This window comes from Lithobates pipiens, unplaced genomic scaffold (genome assembly GCF_037356315.1).
Source record: "Lithobates pipiens isolate NorthernLeopardFrog02 unplaced genomic scaffold, aLitPip1_a1.2 Scaffold_1, whole genome shotgun sequence".
Classification (NCBI taxonomy): Eukaryota; Metazoa; Chordata; class Amphibia; order Anura; family Ranidae; genus Lithobates; species Lithobates pipiens.
The window spans coordinates 11,385,568-11,408,590 of NW_027507685.1; the positions used below are offsets into that span (position 1 = coordinate 11,385,568).

Below are 23,023 nucleotides of genomic sequence, written 5' to 3' on the forward strand. Positions count from 1 at the left end.
AGTGTAGCTGCTGCAAGCTGATGTGAAAAATCCAGAAATAACATTAAAAAGTCTCTGTTGAGATCTGTGTTTCAGTTTTATGCACAAAAAAACTTTTCAGAATATAAAATAACAGTCCCAATGCAAGGAAAATTATAGAGAAGATAAATTACAGGTTACCTTTATATGCAGAGCGTCAATATATTTATGTAGAGATTGCTTTGCATGTTTAGTTCTTTACGAGAACGAGAGAAAGCAATGAATGTGTTTTGTGGAAGAGGCAATTTTGTTTTCTTGAATTATTCAGCAAAAAATATGGAGCTGTTGTGATTGTCTGTAAGGGATAGTTTAAATCTAGCTGTTGACATTAACCCCTTGGTAACAAAGAGTTTTTCATCTCAATAATAAGAATGCATTCCATGTGTTCAGTTTCTGTTTGTATTATTATTTTATTTGCATTCAATAACTAATTGGATGTATCTAATATGGGGTGTTTTAATTCATTTAAAGTATACCTCAATTTTAGTTGAGAACTGAAAAAGACAAGTTGTACACAATTGATTTTGGCCAACTTTATTGTTGAAATTTGCCTGCAGCATTTTTGTTGAATGTGATGGATGGACTTCAGTTACTTCCTTCTCCTGAGAGTTATCTGGGAGGCTTTGCCTACTCTAATCATATGATCAGCCCCAGCGTTGTTGTTGGTGTTGTCATTTTTTTTTTGTAGACACAATCATGCACAATGTATATGGAGAAATCTATTTTCACAAAACATAATGTAAATCCAGCCTTATAGTTTTTAAGCCACAAGTCATCTAAAGTCACTTTAGGTTTACTGACCCACTAATGACTCCTTAACAGTCAAAGAAACTTGCCCTGTGTTTTGATACGTAATTTCTGATTTGTTTCCAAAACACTGTCTAGCTAATTAAGGGAACACGACATGTAATTTGTCTGTAAAAAGAATTATGTGGCACAATAAAATGTCACCCTGTGATTACAACAAAGCTCTGGGGAAACATGTGGGCATTAGGACACTACAGTCACTAATGAGGTGAGACATCGGCCTATCCTTGAAACAGCAGTTAAACACTTCCATCCTTTTTCCCTCGGTTGCCTATTTCACACAGAAATATTCCAAAAGGTTGTGTGCTATAACAAGCACTTCCTGTGACTGGATGCACTTTATATTGATCCTATGAGAGCCTTATATGCCCCGATCATCACCTTGACATTCCATTGGGCCACCAACTCAGGCAACCATATTAAAGTGGAAGTAAACCCATCAATTTAAACAGTTTAAAAAAAAAGGCATGCCGGGAATGCTAACTGCACATTGGCTGTGCTCTCAGCCAAACTATCAAACCATCCAATGGCTGGTGTCATAACGAATCACATGTGCAGCACCATAGCAGTTGAAGATTAAACAGAGGCAAAGATGGCAGCTTCCTTGGATGAAAATGATAGGGGAGTTTACTTCCACTTTAATTCTGACACAGAATTAAAGACAAGAGCAATGATTACATAATTCATCCAGTCTATGAAAGGTTTGTAACCACAAGCTTTGCTACATAAGTCTATAGTAATATAGGAGTAGATTATGCACAGAAGTATTTTGTTTAGCATATCTTTAAAAACTGCTAATTTAACTGATGTTTTAGTTGTTTAAAAGTTGTATGTTCTAAAACTCATTAGTAATGTTTTCTTTTTTAACCTGACAGGAATGCATCAATGTATAATTTATGCAACACTACATATTGGAGATATGTTTTTTTGTACTACCTTGAGTTGAGTCTTCAACAGCTTTTCTTTTTCGGCTGCTCTGGCTGTTATAGTTTAATCGTATTTCCTGGGTACATTCTTGAAGGGTTTCTCTTGAATTGTACGATTGTCGAGGCTTTCTCTCATCTTCACTATCTTCTGAAGAGCTGGTGTAGGCAAGATCCATTTCATGCTTAATTTTTGATAATGGTTGGTAAGGCTTGCTATCCATCTGCTCCATATCTTATTAAAAAGATTATTTTACAGTCATGGAGCACAGCATGCAGGGTTCAAAAGAAGAGCTCCTTTTTGTTCCTGCAATGAAATAAGTAGAATGGTAAATTATGGAACACATTTTTTTAAATCAACAATACAAAACCCATTTAAAAATTTACATAAGGAGTGGCATAATTGTTAAATGTGATTCACTGTAAATAAAGCTGAATAAATCATCTGAACAGGTATTCTATTTAAACAAGGATTTTAACACCTTTAAATTTACTTATGGGAAAACTCCACTTTCACCAAAGAAGGCAATTGGCAATTGGCAAAACTAGGAAGAAGTTCAGAATGTTGTTTGTTTACACCCCCCCACACACACACACACACACACACACCTTTTCCGAAATGTCTGCTCATTTCCTGATCTTTTCTTATTGCAAAAATTGGATTGAGCATGTGATTACAGCATGCAGACTCTCCCAATTAACACCTAGAAAATAGAAATTGACTGGAATGCACATGCCAGTTTTAACAAAACAGCAGCAGGTAAGAGTCCTTAATGGAAGTAAAAGTAAAGGCAAAACTTTTTTAGATTTGTATAGCATGGTTAGGGATTAGAATCTCTGCAGGTTGTATTGCTTTCTGCTTCCCCACTAGGGAAATTAACTCTCTTTAATAGTCCTGATCACCAATGATAGGTTTTTGTTGGTGTCTATTTACCCATTAATGAGAGTTAGAGGATTCATTTTTGGATGATGGACTTTATAGGCATAACACAAGTATATATTAAAAATATGTATTACAAAAATAGAATCAAAAACAATTGCATACAATTTCATATATTATTCACAAAATGTGCCTAGAGGCATAAATAACACACCACCTACATACATAGAGAGAATTAATAACAGATTCGGAGGACCAAACAATTCACTCTACAATATTGAGAATTTGAAGAGGTAGTGTGTCATAAAAAACTCAGCTCTACATGTTGTGCATATTCAGCAAATGCTTCAAGGAGAGAGACAGACACCGTAGACAGCGGCACGCAGGCGCACTGAGCACGCCGCAGTTAACGGCGATATGCGAGTGGCGGCTCCCGTGTGCATGCACAGGAGTGACGTCATCGCGGCTCCAATGAATGACAGCGCCGGAGCAGCGAGACCCACCGAGACCCAGCGAGAAGATGGATGCTCTACACTACACTACACTACGACTACAGGGGACAGCGGTGACTTCACTGGCTCCTGTGTCAGGTAAGTGACACATAATGGACTACTATGCGATGCATAGTAGTCCATTATGCTTTACCTTTGCAGGGAATCAAAGAGGAAGTAAACCCATCAGGGTTTACTTCCTCTTTAAGTCATTGTTTTTGATTCTATTTTTGTAATAAATATTTTTAATTTATATGTATATACTTGTGTTATGCCTATAAAGTCCATCATCCAAAAATGTGTCCTCTAATTATCCAAATTATCGGGACCTGGCATTATATTCAAAAAGTATCGTATCCACAGCACCACTCTGTGGCGATACGAATTCTTAAATACATTAATGAGAGTTACTTTATTTAATTGTCCCGATCACCAATGTCAACTAATATTAGCTTGAGTTAGAAAACCATCAAATGAGGGAAATCATGATTTCTACTACTTGGTATGCTCAATATGCAAGCAGAGTTGCATTTATCATAATTAAACTTGTGGGCCAGTGCCTAGTGTAGCTGGGTTACAGAAGGCAGAACCAAGCCTCCAAGCCTCCTTGCAATTAGATGAACCGAAGTCTAACAAATCAGATATTATTTACATACAATACAACTCTAAAGACAAAATTATCCTTAAATGTCTCAGTGTTGTTAAAGTTGTAGAAGATTACTGACATCATAGATCAGTAATGGGCGAACCTTGGCACTCCAGATGTTCTGGAACTACATTTCCCATGATACTCATCTACACTGCACAGTGCATGAGCATCATGGGAAATGTAGTTCCAAAACATCTGGGGTGCCAAGGTTCGCCATCACTGTCATAGATTAATTAACTAGGGTTCGGTATAAAACTGCTGTTTGGAACCCATAGCCACCACTCAGAAAGCTGATTTCTACTGGGATGCCATACACCAATATTACTGGACTATGCTATAAATACAGCAGTTATAAAACAGCTGGGGTGCCAAGGGTCGCCATCACTGTTCTAGCATATCAACAGCTACTCTAATTTTCTCTACCCTCTATCTATATCTGATACCCAGAACAAGAGCTTAGTAAATGAGGTAAAGTTTCATTTTACAAAGAATACACAATCACATGCAAGGAAAATAAAAAAAAACTGCATTTTTGCTTGCATGTGATTGGGTGATGACGTCAGCAGAGCTCCACCTCATTTACTAAGCACCGGAGCGACTGCACTTGCAAAGTACACACAAATAATATTTGGATATTCTGGATTTAAGTAGCTACAAACTAGATATTTCATTATAGAAGGATTTGACACCTGTAAAATAACAAGGCAAGTAGTTACATAAGCTTTCTTACAGAAGCATCATGCTAATTGAAGAGAAACTGAGGATGACAAAGGGATAATGGTTCAGATTATAAGAAATCACAGACTTAGCAGAACCCATATAACATTTCAGAAGAACACTGTGATTCTTAGAAGTCTAGCCATTCTCTTTTTCTTCTTCTCACTTTGTTCAAGCTCCACTTGTGATTGCCAAGACGCTTCAGATGATCAATATCTAGTTGGCCTTGTCAGATAGATGATAAAGGCTCATACAAGTAGAGCTAAGTGACCTTTGTTCGAATGACTTAATGTTTTTATTCCACTAGAGATGCCTCTTTTTCTGACCTTTCTATCAGTTTACTGTCAAGCAAAGCGTTCTCATTTGTTCCAAGCAACTGTATGAGACACCCTAGTTTTGTAGACTTTTCCTAGCAATTCTGCATTTCTGGAAAAAAAGTGCAATTGTGTTGGTTGAAAATTCTTTTTTGATCAGCATATTATCTACATAGACTGGTGTCTGGGAATATAAAGGTCATGGATAAACCTATTTTTATTATCTAGCTGAATCATTCTGTTAAATTATTCTTCTGAATAGATAACAATTGCCAGTGTTTTTGAAAAGTGAATTAAAAAAATGTTTAATTATGTGATGGAGTGATGAAAGGGGATTTTAGTTAATTTATCTGTATGTGCATAAGTACACCCTAAAGGACATTCAAAGGACAAATGGTAAAACAATACATTTTCAGTATTATATTCAGTCAATCTGCCCATTTTATTTTACTCAGTTATTCACATCTTGGTCTTTGATGAATCTTAGCCTACCCATAGGCAAAAGGTTTACATGTGAATGTTCTTTCCTAAAAAAACATTGTTCCATAAAGAGTGATTATTTTCTTTGCTAAAAATATTTAACATTAGGAAAACTAACATATAATTCTACCAGATATAAACCAGTGCTTCCTAGTATAGGAAATGTGCATGTGTAATTTTATTTTATTGTTTGATTATATTAAAGTGTGACCAGGCTTTGGGCATTCATCTATCTGCATATTCCTAACTAGCAGTAAGGACTCGTTTACACTAACCAGCAATTGCTGCCCCTCTAAGCCCTTGTACACACGGTTGGAGATTCCGACGGAATGTGTCCGATCGGACTGTTTTGTCGGATATTCCGACTGTGTGTGGTCTCCATCGGACTGTTTCCATCGGAAGTATCCGATGGACCAAGTTTTCCAACTTGTTGGTAAAATTTTCCGACAAAATGCTCCGATCGGACATACTCCGATCATGTGTAGAGAATTCCAATCGGACAAAGTGCCACGCATGCTCAGATCAAATTCCTACACCAAAGCTATTGGCTACTAGCCTGAACGTAGTCCCGTCGTAACGAAATGACGTCATCACGTTCTGAAAGATCGGATTCTTCGACAACTTTGTCCAACCGTGTGTATGCAACAGTTTCGAACAAGATCCGACGGACAAAATCCGACGGACAAAATCCGACGGATTTGGTTGTCGAAATGTCCGACCGTGTGTACAAGGGCTAAGAGGGAGTCTATCCACAAAGAGCCGAACCAAAAAGTAGTAAATTCTTCCTGGCTGTACAACATTTTAGATACTTGCCTAGAAGTTTAGACCACCAGCAGACTGAATTTGGGAGGATTCTCTCATTACTAGGTTAAACTGCTTCTGGAAGGGTATATTATTATGCTGCAATGTGAAAATATATGATTATGCTGCTGGCTGTGGAGTATATTACTGGTATTATTTGGGAAATATACTATTATGCTGATGCTTTCGGGTATTATAGGGCATACGTTAGTTTTAGTGTATACTGCTCTTTTGTTGACAATAGAACATTATCTTTAACCCATTTTTGACATTTGGTGTTTACAAGTTAAAATACATATTTTTTGCTAGAAAATTACTTGAAACCCCGAAACATTATATATATATATTTTTAAGCAGAGACTCTACAGAATAAAACGGCGATTGTTGCAATATTTTATGTCACACGGTATTTGCGCAGCAGTGTTTTAAACGCAACTTTTTGGGAAAAGGGACACTTTCATAAATTTTAAAAAAAGGAAACAGTAAAATTAGCCCAATTTTTTTGAAAAATGTGAAACATAATGTTACGCCGAGTAAATAGATACCAAACGTGTCATACTTTATAATTGCACGCACTCGTGGAATGATGACAAACTACGGTACCTAAAAATCTCAATAAGCAACGCTTACATTTTTTTTTTCCGGTTAACAGGTTAGAGTTACAGAGGAGGTCTAGTGCTAGAATTATCGCTCTCGCTATGACGATCGGGGCGATACCTCACACGTGTGATTTGAACACCGTTTACATATGTGGGCGCGACTTCCGTATGCGTTTTCTTTGCTGCGCGAGCTTGCGGCGACAGGGGGGGGGGGGGGGAGGGGGGCGCTTTAAAAAAAATTCTTATTTATTTTAAAATTAATAAATTGTTTTCACATTTTTTTTATTGCTGTCACAAGGAATGTAAACATCCCTTGTGACAGTAATAGGTGGTGACAGGTACTCTCTCCTTTACACTTCAAATTATTCAGATCGCCGTTTTCAGCGATTCTGAATAGTGTATATATTTTTTAATCCGGCGCCATTGGCAGCTGAGTAAATGGGAAGTGACGTCATGACGTCGATTCCGTGTTTACAATTAGGAGACTGGAATGAAGCCACTTACAGCTTAATTTCAGTCCCTCCCTAGCCGCTGGAAGCGGCAGATGTGCGATTGGTGCTCCCGATTGAACGGGAGCACCGGTAAGAGCGGCAGGAGGCGGCATAACAGCCGAGCGGGTTTTAGCCACATCGGTTGTTATGGCTGGAAAGCCAATCGCCCCGCTCTAAAAAAACGGTACCGGGATGATGCCTGCAGGTGCGGGCATCATCCCGGTATACCCCAGGAAGTCAAGTACACACATCTGTGTACGCTCGGCGGCAAGGGGTTAAATTTACTACCTAAAATAAGATACCCAAACATAAAAGCTACAGCATGTAAGAACAGCGCAAATACATACTATAAAACTGCACAGGAATCAAACACGGTACCGGGATGATGCCTGCAGGTGCGGGCATCATCCCGGTATACCCCAGGAAGTCAAGTACACACATCTGTGTACGCTCGGCGGCAAGGGGTTAAATTTACTACCTAAAATAAGATACCCAAACATAAAAGCTACAGCATGTAAGAACAGCGCAAATACATACTATAAAACTGCACAGGAATCAAACATTCATAAAAACGCTTTTTAACAGTTTAATCTTGAAGTAATATGTAACTGAAGTTTGTCCGTGTGCGGAAAATTTTGCGAAATGGTGAGTTAGAATGGGACAGCAACCCTGCCAGTGCCTTTTCTGTAAGTAATGCAAGGGCAGGCTGCTTTCCTTTGTAATTTCTCTGCTTCTGCATTATTTACAGAAAAAGCTGTAAATGTCAGCAGGATAGCTGGACCTCTGTTCAATGGAGTTGTGAAATAATGATTGACAAGTTAGCTGAGTGTGGGGCAGAGTCAAGTGTTTTTTTTCTCTCTCTGTATATGTTTGTGCAGTTGTATGGCTTAACTATAGAAACCCAAAATTATAAAAGGCTTAAAACTTAGAACTGCCAGTCTTCGTGTCTTTGTCACATCCTGTAATGTCACAAAAATTTGCGTAGAAGGTAAAACTCCTCAATGAGAATACAGTCAGCAATAATTCATTTATTAGAGTGGGAAATTGTCAGAACCTCTGCTGTTTATTACCGTTCTATGTGTCCCTGCTGTGAAAATTACCTCTCCCTTCCTATCTTAGAGACAGCTGTCACCAAGACTTCACAGCAGGAGAACACAAACAAAAAAAAACTAATAAGGTTCAAGCTTATCCTGAATCTTTACAAAAAATAGTTTTATCAGGAGGTCTATTTAAAGTGATTTTGAACCCTTAATTTGTTTTAAATAACAAACACGTTATACTAACCTGCTCTGTGCAATGGTTTTGCGGCACAGTGGTGTAGTGGGTAGCACTCTCACCTAGCAGTAAAAAGGGTCGCTGGTTAAAATCCCAACCATGACACTACCTGCCTGGAGTTTGCATGTTCTCCCTGTGCCTGCATGGGTTTCCTCCGGGTACTCCGGTTTCCTCTCACACTCCAAAGACATGCAGGTAGGTTAATTGGCTTCTGTCCAAAATTGACCCTAGTATATGAATGGGGACCTTGGATTGTGGGCTCCTTGAGGGTAGGGACCAATGTGAGTGTGCAATGTACAGGGATAGGGACAATTGTAGACACTCACTCAGGTTGGACTGGTGTCTTTATTCAACCTTGCTAACTACTGTATGTAACTATGTAACTAAGTCCGATGAGAGCTTTTGGTCAGAAATTCCGACCGTGTGTATGCTCCATCGGACATTTGCTGGGGGAATTTCTGCCAGCAAAAGATTGAGCAGGTTTTCTATTTTTCCGACAGAAAAAGTTCCGATTGGAAATTCCGATCATATGTAGCAATTCCGACATGCAAAATTCCTACGCATGCTTGGAAACAATTCGACACTTCATTCTCTCGGCGCGTCATACTGTTGTACGTCACCGCGTTCTTGATGGTCGAAAGTTCAGAGAACTTTTGTGTGACCGTGCAAAAAAATGTGCATGTATTTATTTTTTTTAAAGGTGAACTTACCCTTTAATACCCACTCACTCTGGAACAGGGTGCGAGAGAACCTTTCCAATGGGGATCCAGACAGCAGTAAAAACCTTATACACATTTGTAGTGAGTTCCCATTTGGTGACATTTCCCTCACTCTTCATTTCAATGACCAATGTCAACCAGATTTGAAGTGAGGGTAATTCTCACTATTAGGGATACACATAGCAATAAAAAAACAAAAGAAGGCTCTAATGCCTTGTACACACGTTCGGACATTCCGACCACAAAATCCGTCTGATTTTTTCCAACGGATTTTGTCCAAAACTGGTGTTGCATGCACACGGTCAGCCAAATTTGTTGGAAAATCCAATTGTTCGGAACGCGACGACATTCGTTCATTACGACAGGACTACGTTGAAGCTACTAGTAGCCAATAGCTTTGGTCTCGTAATTTGATCTGAGCATGCGTGACACTTTTTCCAATCGGAATTCTCTACAAACGGTCGGAAAGATTTTTTTGTCGGAAAATTTGAGATCCTGCTCTCAAATTTTTCCCGTCGGAATTTCCGACGGAAAAAGTCAAATTGAGCCCACACATGATCGGATTTTCCAACAATATAATCTGATCGGACCTTTTCCGTCTGAATTTCTGACCGTGTGTACAAGGCATAAGTCTAAGCCCCCGTACACACGGTCGGAGATTCCGACAACCAAATCCGTTGGAGTTAATCCGACGGATTAATTCCGGAAGAGGTCCGGAAGTGAAGTTGCATACACACGGTAGGATTAAGTTGTCGGAAAATCCGATTGTACATAACGAGATGACGTTATTTCGTTACGACTGGACTACGTTCAGGCTAGTAGCCAATAGCTTTGGTCTATGAATTTGAACTGAGCATGCGTGGCACTTTGTCCGTCGGAGTAGGCTACACATGATCGGAGTATGTCCGATCGGAGCATTTTGTCGGAAAATTTTACCGGCAAGTTGGAAAAGTTGGTCCGTCGGATATTCAGACGGAAACAGTCCGATGCAGACCACACACAGTCGGAATATCCGACAAAACAGACCGATAGGACACATACCGTCGGAATCTCCGATCGTGTAAGGGCTTAGCTGCTATATCAAAAACAAAAGAAACATTTAAAATTTACAAGGAATCTAAATGCACAACTAAAATTATCCAACTAAAAATTATGGCTAATAAGCAGAATTAACCATGTTAGAATTCACTTTTCTAGGGTCAGATCTGATTGGTTGCTTTGGGTTATTGCATTCTACATAACACATTCTATCTTACCAAATAAGCTTAATGTCTGGTGTTTTATTGGTTTACTGGTGAATTTACCACCTCTATACCTCTTTCTAGAATAACTGTATGATATAACAAAGCATCTGTGGTGTTGTGTACTTTAAACGCAGTCTCACAGGTGTAACACAATCTGTCACTGGGCTAAGCATATTTTATCTAATTATTCTACAATGTAAACTTCTCTTTCCACAAGCCAGCACCAACAAATGGACATGTTCTGTACTAGCCAGTGATGCCTAAAGGTGTTTATACTCAGACAGGTGTAGAGGAAATTGGGACGCAGAAATTGTTTTGAAATAATCATACTATCTCCAAGGCATACAATATAAGAGGGGAACACATGGATTGACAGATGTTTTAAGCAATGTAATTGTTTACACTGTGTAGTCACGAAGGAAAGTTAGTGGTATAACTTATCTCTAGCTGCCACCGGGCAATCATCATTCACTTTACTGCAGATCCTATTAAATAATGTAAGTTCATGTAAAATGTAACTTGAAAAAAAACGTCCCCGCTATACCATATTGTGTTACAACTTATGGTTTGCAATTAATTAAATGTGTTTGATTCAAATATATTTTACAGCTGTCTCTGTTGTCAATTCTTGCACAATGCACATCTACTTTCAACACCCAATAATTAAGAAGAAAATAAAGCATTTGAATGACACAGTGATATTATTGTTAAAAATTAGCAATTTGTTTTGTGCCACATCATGGTATATTTTTTTTTCTATACTGTATATTTTATGACATAAAAAAGTAGAGTCTTCCGAACAAGTCTCACGTGGCATACTGGACATTTTGGACTCCTTCAATTAAAGAAATGTGGTAAAATACCACTCAGCATTTTTCTCAAAATTGTTCGGCATTCACAAAAACAAAACTCTACCAACATACTGCATGCACTATTTTATGAAGTGATGCAGTATTTAAGTAATGAAAGTTTGTGGTAATTTAACAACCAGTAACTATTTCGGTTGTTAAGGAATGGAGGGGCCACTGTGTCCTTAACAACCAATAAATGATTAGCTGTCAGCAGGATTCCCCTCTGACAGCTGAATGTAAACAAAAGCGTTGCTGACATTACAAAATCATGGGAAAAAACAACATGGGGTCCCCCCAACTCATACCAAGCCCTTCTTGGTAGTCTGGTTTGAATTTTATAAAAATGGCATGTGGTCCACCCAAAATCCATACTGGATGCTTATCCGAGCATGCAGCCCAGCGGGTCAGGAAAGGGGGGGCGAGCGAGCACCCCCCTCCTGAACCATACCGGGCCACATGACATCAACATGGGATTGTTTTGGAGCAGGGGGGCTCTGCCCCCCTAAAGCACCTTGTCCCCAAGTTGATGGGGACAAGGGCCTCTTACCCACAACCCTGCCCATTAGTTGTGAGGGTCTGCTGGTGGGGGGCTTTTTGGAATCTGGAGGCCTACTTTAACAAGGGGGCCCCAGATCCCATCAATCACAATGACTACCCCCACTGACCCTAAAAATAAAAAGGAGGTCTGCACCCGAAACTGGCTGCTGCTGTTTGATAGCTCCGCCAGAAGCATCACCGTGTGTACTCGCCCCTTGTGACATCATCAACCCAGCATTCCCTGGTCAGTGACAACTGTGGACGCCGCTCCTTAACAACCAGTTAAAGTCATACACATTCCTTAAATACCACATGTCTGGACCACTACTTAATTACCGCATGCATTTAATTATTTATTTCCTTCTGTGAATTGAATTTAATGCCTGTTCATGTGGTATTTACTAAGCCAACTTTTTCAAGGCACTGTATCAGCTATAGCATGGTATGGAAGAGGTTAATTTAAGTCCATATTCATTTGATCACTATTTTCTAAACAGTATTATTAATATTGTTTACCAATTTACTGAAATATCTTACTGAAAGCAATTGATGCAACGATTTCATGCAAAGACCTTTCATATATTTTAAGTTTTTTCTGCATTATATATAATTGAAACATTTCCATCTGAATTAATGCATCTATCTCTCACCTTACTAACAAGTGAAAGTATATGCTAACTGTTCATTGCTAAATTGTTATGTTTTGCATGAGACAATATGTGTCTATTACTAAAATGAAAGAACAAAGTAAACCCAAAAGCAAAACTTTTTTTTTAAATTTGGACAGAGTGGTGAGCAGTTAGAAATCCTATCAGTTTTTTTTTGTATTGTTGTTTTCGCCATTAGGGAGATTTGCTCTCTCATACAGTCCTGATCACTAGGGAATGAAAGTAAGGATAAATACAAAATTGTGAGCTGCCACCAAAAGAGAAATGGAGGGGATATCTTCTAATTTGTCACTTGTTGCCATGACAACTGTCTAAGAAGGGCTATCACTCACGTTGGAAAGATATCACCTCACTTTTTGTTGTGTCTACGGGGCAGGAAGAAAAGTGAAGACTCCCTAATAAGACCTACCTAATGAAAAAAATGAGTTTTTTCACCTTCCCCTACTCCAGGGATATGCAATTAGTGGACCTCCAGATGTTGCAGAACTACAAGTCCCATGAGGCAAGACTCTGGCAGCCCCAAGCATGACACCCAGAGGCAGAGGCATGATGGGACTTGTAGTTTTGCAAGAGCTGGAGGTCCGCTAATTTCATATCCCTGCCCTACTCTATCAATAATAACAATAAAAGATTTTGGCTTTTCAATATACTTTAGTGTGATCCAGGCCAACAATGCTTAACACTATCTGCTTTTTCTTTCTAATAAATTCTTTTATTTTTTTTAATTTGTAGAATACAGTACATCGCGTGATGCATCTGTCTCTTAGGGAAAGAGCAACTCACATATGAAAAACACTAATTAATTAGGCCCTTCGGTGCTTAGTACCAAGCAGATGTCTCAAATTAGAATATTTGTCCAAAATAATTTTGCCACTTTTTAACTAATAAGGCAATTGGCTGTAAGTACAGAATCTACTCTCTAATAGGTGAGAACTCACTCTATATGCTTTGGAAAAAAGTAACAGTTTGGATGATGTTTTTTTAAAAATTGCCTTGTTCATTATTATTATTATACAGGATTTATATATGTTACATAAAAAGACGATATGCAGTAGCCCATAGCAACCAATCAGAATTTTTCAGAGATATGAGTAAACAGTAAACAGAACGGCGTTAGGTTTATGCATTTTACATTTCACATGTGGTCTTAGTGCTAAATTAGACCATATGAACGGAATTGTATAAAGAGATCAAATGTTGCTGGGCCAATTAACCTATTATAAATTTCTAGCTCAGCTCATTTCAGTAAACGCTCAGCAAGCATCAATTTGCTGGAGAGTGACAGTAATAACTTTATAAGCAAGACTTTGTTACATCTGGCTTTATATGTGATTCTGTTAACGATCAAGCCTAGAATAAACAAGGCAGTTCCCTAATCAATGAAAATAATTATAATCTAAAATATTAATCAGCAGTTGTTTCTAAATAAATAACCTGACTGCCAAATATATGTATGTATAACTGTTTATATATTGTAAACTGTAAAATATCCATACCCTATGCTATCATTATAATGTGAAATCCTGAGCTTGTGTCTACACTGACACTAAAGAACAACAGAGAATAAGATAAAATTTACAGTGGATCTAAAATACATCTGAGGGCAGTGCCCTGAGGTGACATGATATGCTGCTCGACTGCCATCTGAAATGCTGTGTGTTTTATCATGCATTTGTTTTATTTCCTGACATGCAATGTCAAAAATCTCCTTTGGAAGACCTGGTCATGCTACTCATCTTACAAGGGGCCTGTACTGAGAGATCATGCCCTCTTTGTTATCAACATAGTTGCTAGTTACCTGGTTGTTATGCTAATGTGGTGGCTTCCATTGTCTATGAACCATTAACTTGGAACAGGCATGGAGATCATGAGTTTTGACTTCACTATGGCTTTTTAATCTGCATAGTCAATCTATGTCAGTGACTCTGAAAGTACTAAGAAAAGAAGAAATGAGTATTCTTAGCCCTTGTACACACGATCGGAGATTCCGACGGAATGTGTCCGATCGGAGCGTTTTGTCGGATATTCCGACTGTGTGTGGTCTGCATCGGACTGTTTGCGTTGGAATATCCGTCGGACCAAATTTTCCAACTTGCCGGAAATATTTTCCGACAAAATGCTCCGATCGGACATACTCCGATCATGTGTAGAGAATTCCGATCGGACAAAGTGCCACGCATGCTCAGATCAAATTCCTACATCAAAGCTATTGGCTACTAGCCTGAACATAGTCCCGTCGTAACGAAATAACGTCATCACGTTCTAAACGATCGGATTTTCCGTCAACTTTGTCCTACCGTGTGTATGCAACAGTTTCGGACAAAATCCGTCGGACAAAATCCGACGGATTTGGTTGTCGGAATCTCCGACCGTGTGTGTACAAGGGCTTAGACTATGCTCAACAAATGCAGTCGAAATATTTCTTTCACCACAGAAATTCCTCAAAACTAAATTTCAAGAATGTTTTTAAAACAAAGTAGGTCACCAGTCAAATTAGGAAGCAGGAGGCAAGACTCACTTCCAAACCAGAGCTGTCACCTGTATTACCTCTTTTTCAACACAAGGTGTCCTCAGTCTTCTAGGTTGAATGATGCCTAGCACTATAAATGCAGGGCATCATGGCCCCAAATCTGTGGGGGCACCCTATGGTGCTGTGATATGTTGTGTATTTATGCCGAGACCTGCACAGAAATCATCACATCTGTGCAGCTCTCTGCATTTTTAGAAGGCCACCCAGGACTAGAGAAGAGACAACGAGCAAAAAGACCAAATGCATGATGTGGATATGTTGAATATATTTCAAAATGGTAATATATACAGTACACCTCTCACATTTTTGTAAATATTGTATTATATATTTTCATGTAACAACACTGAAGAAATGACATTTTGCTACAATATAAAGTAGTGAGTGTACAGCATGTATAACAGTGTAAATGTGCTGTCCCCTCAAAATAACACCAGCACGCAGCCATTAATGTCTAAACTGCTGGCAACAAAAGTAAGTACAAATGTCCAAATTGGGACCCAATTAGCTTTTTCCCCTCCCTGGTGTCATGTGATTCGTTAGTGTTACAAGGGCTCACGTGAAAATGGGGAGCAGGTGTGTTAAATTTGGTGTTATCGCTCTCAATCTCTCATACTGGTCCCTGGAAGTTCAACATGGCACCTCATGGCAAAGAACTCTGAGGATCTGAAAAAAAGACTCGTTGCTCTACAAAAAGATGGCCTAGGCTATAAAAAGATTACCAAGATGCTGAAACTGAGCTGTAGCATGTTGGCCATACAGCGATTTAACAGGACATGTTCCACTCAGAACAGGCCTCGCCATGGTCAACCAAAGAAATTGAGTGCACATACTCAGAGTCATATCCAGAGGTTGTCTTTGGGAAATAGACGTATGAGTGCTGCCAACATTTCTGCAGAGGTTAAATGGGTGGGGGGTCAGCCTGCCAGTGCTTATACCATACGCCGCACACTGCATAAAATTGGTCTGCATGGCTGTCATCTTCTAAAGATGATGCACAGGAAAGCCTAACAGTTTGCTGAAGACAAGCAGACTAAGGACATGAATTACTGAAACAATTTCCTGTGGTCTAATGAGACCAAGATAAATGTATTTGGTTCAGATGGTGTCAAGTGTGTGTAGCGGTAACCAGGTGAGGAGTGTAAAGACAAGTGTATAATAAAAAAGAAAATATCGGCGCTCAAATTATTATCTATTTATATACTGGTGCACTGCAATCCAATAAGCCCCTTCTATGAAGTGAGAAAAAAAATGTGTTAAATTGTGGATTGCGCCCCTCGTCTTCCTTTTTGTGAAAAATGTATGCATTTTTATGTGCAGGAGAAGTTGGCAATTGTTGAAACACTAAATATTAAGTAGGTGGTATTGCTGAGATCTGATTGTATTATATGCACAGTGGTAAAGTTTGGATACATATATTTTTTCACAAAAAGGAAGACAGGGGGCGCAATCCACAATTTAACACATAAAGACAAGTGTGTCTTGCCTACAGTCAATCATGGTGGTGGGAGTGTCATGGTCTGGGGCTGCATGAGGGCTTCCGGCACTGGGGAGTTAGAATTCATTGAGGGAACCATGATGCCAACATGTACTGTGACATACTGAGCCAGAGCACCTCCCTACGGGGACTGGGGCACAGGGCAGTATTCCAACATAACAACCCCAAACACACATCCAAGATGAACACTGCCTTGTGACATACTGAAACAGAGCATGATCCCCTCTCTTCGGAAAATGGACAGCAGGGCAGTATTTCAACATGATAACGATCCCAAGCACACCTCCAAGACGACCACTGCGTTGCTAAGGAAGCTGAGGGTAAAGCTGAGGGTAAAGGTGGTGGTCTGGCCAAGCATGTCTCCAGACCTAAACCCTACTGAGCATCTGTGGGGCATCCTCAAGGGGAAGGTGGAGGTGTGCAAGGTCTCTAACATCTACCAGCTCCATGATGTTGTCATGGAGGAGTCGAAAGGGACTCCAGTGGCAACAGGTGAAGCTCTGGGGAACTCCATGCCCAAGAGGGTTAAGGCAGTGCTGGAAAATAATGGCGGCCACACGAAAGATATAATAAAATATTTACATAAATGTAAGGAGTGTACTCACTTTTGTGAGATATTGTGTATATCTATAAATATATATATATATATATATATATATATATATATATATATATATAAATATATGTATATATATATATATATATATATATATATATATATATATGTATAGAGCTATGGTTATTTAATGTGTATACATTATTTTTTGATTTTTTGGATGATTAAAATACTATAAATGCAGGGTGGCCCATGAGAAGGAGGTGGAGTTGGGGCTATGCCTGGAGCTAGGCATTAATGAAAAATATTATGACCAAGAGACCGCTGTATTGAGGTGCTAAAACACAATTTGAACATGTTCATGCTGACCCAAATTCTACCTGACTGCATCTCCTGCTCTTCTCTGAACACAGTCTGCCAGCCGGCATTAAAGCAACCTTTTCTAGGTGGCATATTTAAGAAATGTCTGTAATTTGCATGGTTATTACAAAGAGTATTCCAGCCTCTGCACATTTAATAACCTCTATTTTCACTTCCCAATTAGAGCTGCATTATCAGCTAACGCGAAAAGATTTTTTAGCCCTTTACTTGCCTTTTACTGAAAGAAGCTGACATTATAAGTTCTCTCCTATAATGCAAACTTTAGAGTAGAAATCTTTTTTTTTTTTTCATGAATGCTTTCTACATTATGAAGAACATTTAAATGTTCTATAATGTGCTTGATGCTCTCCGACCTACAGATTGCAGAGCACACCAGCTGTTAATCCCTTTGCGGTTGTCAGACTTCAGCAAAGAGCCAACCATAACCCAGATCTGCAGTAAACAAACATTAAATAATCAAGTTAGCGATTGTGTCAGTTTAGAAAAGAATTGTCTATTCAATAACTGTTACCGCTTTCTGTGCATAATCCAAAGCTGTGTATCGGATTTTTGTTTGTCTCTTATTCTAATGGAAACTTCCACAGAACATGATAAGTAAGATATAAAAATGATAAAAGCAGATGGTAAGTCAAATCAATATTACAGGTTTATCTTTTTACAAGTAATGCCACAAAGAATTTTCTTTCGGAAAAAAAAAAAGAAAGAAAAAAGTTCAAAAGAGTCTATCTCAAAATACGGTAGTCGGACATGCAACAGTTTATTAAATGAAAGTAGCATGTTTAGGCTGAGTCTGTTGGTGTCTGGGAGAAATGATAGAATATAATGCAAAATCTGCTGGGGGCACAGTCATGTGGAATCGTTATCTGCACTGTCCAGGCACAGAGCACTGTGGAGTGCTCCATCTTTTTTGCAGCTTTTTGCAAAGATGACAGGAACTTAAATAACTTTCTACTGCTGATTGACGATGACAGTATGACTTGAAAATGTAAAAGTGATTTCTGCTTCTCTACAACATTACAGATTTGGTTTACATGTGGCACTTGCTTATAGTGAACTTGTGACGAAGAAAAATAAAACTGATAATTATGTCAGATCTTTTGTCTAGAGTGCCACAGGATTTTTGGATGCTGTTTACACATTACAATGCCACACTAATCAGAGATCTTGGTGTGTTCTACAGAAGAATCTAGTGTGCATATGAGGCTGGATTCACACCTATGCATTTTTAGTGCTTTTTGCATTTTGCAGATTTGCACTGCAGTCCATTTACCATTGTTTCCTATGGAACACGTTCTGTCGTGCATATCTGCAAAATGCAAAAAGCACTAAAAATGCATAGGTGTGAATCCAGCCTTAATGATTGCAGACATCCTTACTGCTAGCTACCCTAAAATGAAGCTTTGTAAAAAAAAAAAAAAAAAAAAAAAAAAAAATACTTAGGCCGCGTACACACAGGCGGATTGTCTGTCCAACTTAGTCCGCTGAACAGTGTTTCAGCGGACAATCTGCTCGTGTGTGGGCTTCAGCGGACTTTTTCAGTCTGACGAACAGTCTTACGGAATTTCCGTAAGACAGTCCGTTCAAACTTGGTTTTGTCCGTCCAAACTTGGTTTCAGCGGACAGTCCGCTCGTGTGTAGGCAAGTTGGACGGACTAAGTATGGCGCATGCTCAGAAAGGGTTTACACGGCCGAAGGTTGCATTGCAGTGTATTGGACGTCGTTTTTCTAGTCCCGTCGTACGTGCTGTACACGTCATCGCGCACGCTTTCAGCGGACTGTCTGCTCATCGTGTGTGGTCAAGTCCGTTCATGCAAATTTTGAACGGACTGTCTGTCGGATTGTCTGCCGAACTTAGTTGGGCAGACAATCCGCCCGTGTGTACGCGGCCTCACTCTGTATTGCATGCACATGCAGGTGCCTGCTCGTCTGGTCTAAGGCTGGATTCACACCTATGGCATTTTTAGTGCTTTTTACATTTTGCAGATTTGCACTACAGTCCATTTAACATGGTTTCCTATGGAACATGTTCTGTAGTGCAAATCTGAAAAATGCAAAAAGCACTAAAATGCATAGGTGTGAATCCAGCCTCATATGCACACTAGATTCTTCTATAGAACACACCAAGCTCTCTGATTAGTGGGGTATTGTAATGTGTAAACAGCATCCAGAAATCTTGTGGCACTCTGATAATTATGTCAGATCTTTTGTCTAGAGTGCTACAGGATTTCTGGATTCTGTTTACACATTACAATGGGGAAAAAAAGGGATGTAAATTTTGTTTGGGTACAATGTCGCCGACCGCGCAATTGTCAGTTAAAGCGACGCAGTGGCATACTGCAAAAAATGGCCTGGTCATTTAGAGGGCAAATCCTTCCAGGGCTGAAGTGGTTAAAATAATACCTAGCGATCCTGTCATAAAGGTCTTTGTTTAGGCACTTCCCTTTATATAGGGTGATAATGGTTTGTTTTTCTTTCCCCGAGAAGGGATGTGCTGGAGCTGGAGAGAGTCCAAAGAAGGGCAACAAAATTAATAAGGGGACTGGATGACCTTAATTACAAGGAATGACTACAAGCACTAAATTTATTCTCGCTGGAGAATCAACTCTTGAGAGCCAACATGATAGCGATTTACAAATACTTTAATAGTGATCTCAACGTAGGAAAAAATGATTCAGAGTGTAAGAGGACACGGGGCCACACAAGGAGATTGGAGGAGAAGCGGTTTAACCTTAAAGAGGAAGTAAACCCTGATGGGTTTACTTCCTCTTTCATTCCCTGCAAAGGTAAAGCATTATGGACTACTATGCATCGCATAGTAGTCCATTATGTGTCACTTACCTGACACAGGAGCCAGCGATGTCACCGCTGTCCCCTGTAGTCCAGCGCATCCATCTTCTCGGTGGGTCTCGCTGCTCCGCCGCTGTCATTCGGCGAAGCCGCGATGACGTCACTTCCGCGCATGCGCACGGGAGCCACCACGCGCGGCATATCACCGTTGACGGTGGCGCGATCAGTGCGCCGTAGACAGCTGTGCCTGTCTTTCGGCAAATATCTCCTAAACCTACACATATTTCTTGGACCTACAGGTAAGCCTTAATCTAGGCTTACCTGTAGGTCAAAGTGTGTTGTAAGGGTTTACAACCACTTTAAGCTGTGCAGGGGGTTTTTCACTGTCAGGGCGATAAGGGTGTGGAACTCTCTTCAACAATTGGTAGTATCAGCAGGGAGTATTGATATTTTTAAAAGACTCTTGGGCATGTCTCTTAAAGAAAACAGCATACAGATAAATTATTATTGACACTGACACACGTATACATACACAGGTTAAACTGGATGGACTATTGTATTTATTCAACCTTACCTACTATGTAACTATGTAACTATGCTTCCTGGTGTGCTCCTGCATTGTTACCCTGTCATACACTCTCTGCAGATTACAAGTGGCCTTTGGCACACAATAAAAATGTATGGTACACTGTTGTCACCATAAGAAAACATACTCTACAGCCATAACTGGATTACATCCATGTAGACAAGAAATGACTGAGGATCAGTTGAAGAAGATTGGCAGTATTAATAAACAGTAAAAGATGAAAATTAGAAAAGTGGACCATAATTTTATTTTTAAAAAAGTGTTTACTCTTAGCAAACTAAATGTGATTCATTTAGAATTTACATATACTTTATCTTTAAGTATTTGTCTTTGCTTTTGTACCAACTGTATGCATGATTTTCAGATACATTAATGTATACTAAAATATAAGATCTCTACAGAAATTAAATGACCACAATTTAAAATACTTTCATGATGGATGCACAGGTTTTTAGTCAAACCTAAGCAATATTTACATAATTTCCAAGAACTATATTATAAGAACTAAGATTGTTATTCTTTTAATTTTATGTTTAAGAAATTATTTACGTTTAGCTTAGCAACGTAACATTTTCCACATTTTGTCATGTTACAACCAAAAACGATTTTCTTGTGATTTTATGTGATAGACCAACACAAAGTGGCACATAATTGTGAAGTGGAAGAAACATGATAAATGGTTTTCAAACTGTTTTACAAATAAATATGTGAAAAGTGTGGTGTGCATTTGTATTCAGCCCCCCTTTACTCTGATACCCCTAAATAAAATCTAGCGCAATCAATTGCCTACAGAAGTCACCTAATTAGTAAATAGAGTCCACTTGTGTGTAATTTAATCTCAGTATAAATACAGCTGTTCTGCAAAACCCTCAGAGGTTTGTTAGAGAACCTTAGTGAACAAACATCATTATGTAGGCAAAGGAACACACCAGACAGGTCAGGGATAAAGTTGTGGAAAAGTTTAAAGCAGCGTTAGGTTATAAAAAAATATCACAAGCTCTGACCTTCTCATGGAGCATTGTTCAATCCATCATTCGAAAATGGAAAGAGTATGGCACAACTGCAAATCTACCAAGACATGGCCATCTGACAGGCCCGGCAAGGAGGGAATTCATCAGAAAAGCAGCCAAGAGGGCCATGGTATCTCTGGAGGAGCTACAGATATCTATAGCTCAGGTGGAATAATCTTTCCACGGGGCAACTATTAGTCATGCACTCCACAAATCTGGCCTTTATGGAAGAGTGTCAAGATGAAAGCCATTGTTGAAAGAAAGCCATAAGAAATCCTGTTTGAAGTGTGTGAGAATCCATGTGGGGGACACAGCAAACATGTGAAGAACGTGCTCTGGTCAGATGAGACCAAAATTTAACTGTCTGGCAAAAAAGTGAAACGCTCTGTGGAAAACTAACACTGCGCCTTCAACACATCATCACCACTTGGTGGTGGAAGCATCATGTTGTGGGGATGGTTTTCTTCAGTAGGGATAGGGAAGCTGGTCAGAGTTGATGGGAAGATGGATGGAGCCAAATACTGGGCAATCTTAGAAGAAAATCTGTTAGAGTCTGCAAAAGACTTGAGACTGGGGCGGAGATTCATTTTCCAGCAGGACATCAACCCTAAACATATAGCCAGAGCTACAATGGAATGGTTTAGATCAAAGCAAATTCATGTGTTAGAATGGCCCAGTCAAAGTCCAGACCTAAATCCAATTGCTAATCTGTGGCAAGACTTGAGAATTGCTGTTCACAGATGCTTTCCATCCAATTTGGCAGAACTTGAGCTATTTTGTAAAGAAGAATAGGCAAGAATGTCACTCTCTAGATGTGCAAAGCTGGTAGAGACATCCAATGCATGCCACACTTTTCTGATACCTACTCTACTCTACTCTAAGCTTTCTCCTTTATCTTGCTTAGAGCCATTCCCATGTATCAAATATAAAATCATAAAATTCGTTTTTTTTTTCGATTTACCCAAAATAGGAAAGACTAAAACCAAATAAGGTTTCCCTTATTAGTCATTTATCTAAACAATAATTTATATGAGTCAATTTGAGCTTTTTTAGCACAACTAAGCTAAGAACAGGCAACTAAACATATAAAATAGGTCTCCTGCTGACTGGAAATGTAAATATTCATATACAATTTTTCATATTTATTTGACAAAAAAAAGGTAAGAGAAAAGATTGAGTCGAAAATATAATGAAGAAAATATAGGCCTAACATT

General features: G+C 39.1%; 1 protein-coding gene across 5 annotated transcripts in view; it reads right to left on the bottom strand.

Annotated features, from left to right (window-relative positions):
• TENM1 (teneurin transmembrane protein 1) overlaps positions 1-23,023 on the bottom strand; it is a 912,904-nt gene that overhangs the window by 733,955 nt on the left and 155,926 nt on the right. For all 5 annotated transcript variants that reach the window (XM_077478732.1, XM_077478724.1, XM_077478714.1 and 2 more), the window contains exon 2: positions 1,762-2,055. In XM_077478732.1, the coding sequence (XP_077334858.1) occupies positions 1,762-1,981 (220 nt within the window). In that variant the 5' untranslated portion in view covers positions 1,982-2,055. The remainder of the gene's footprint in view (positions 1-1,761; positions 2,056-23,023) is intronic.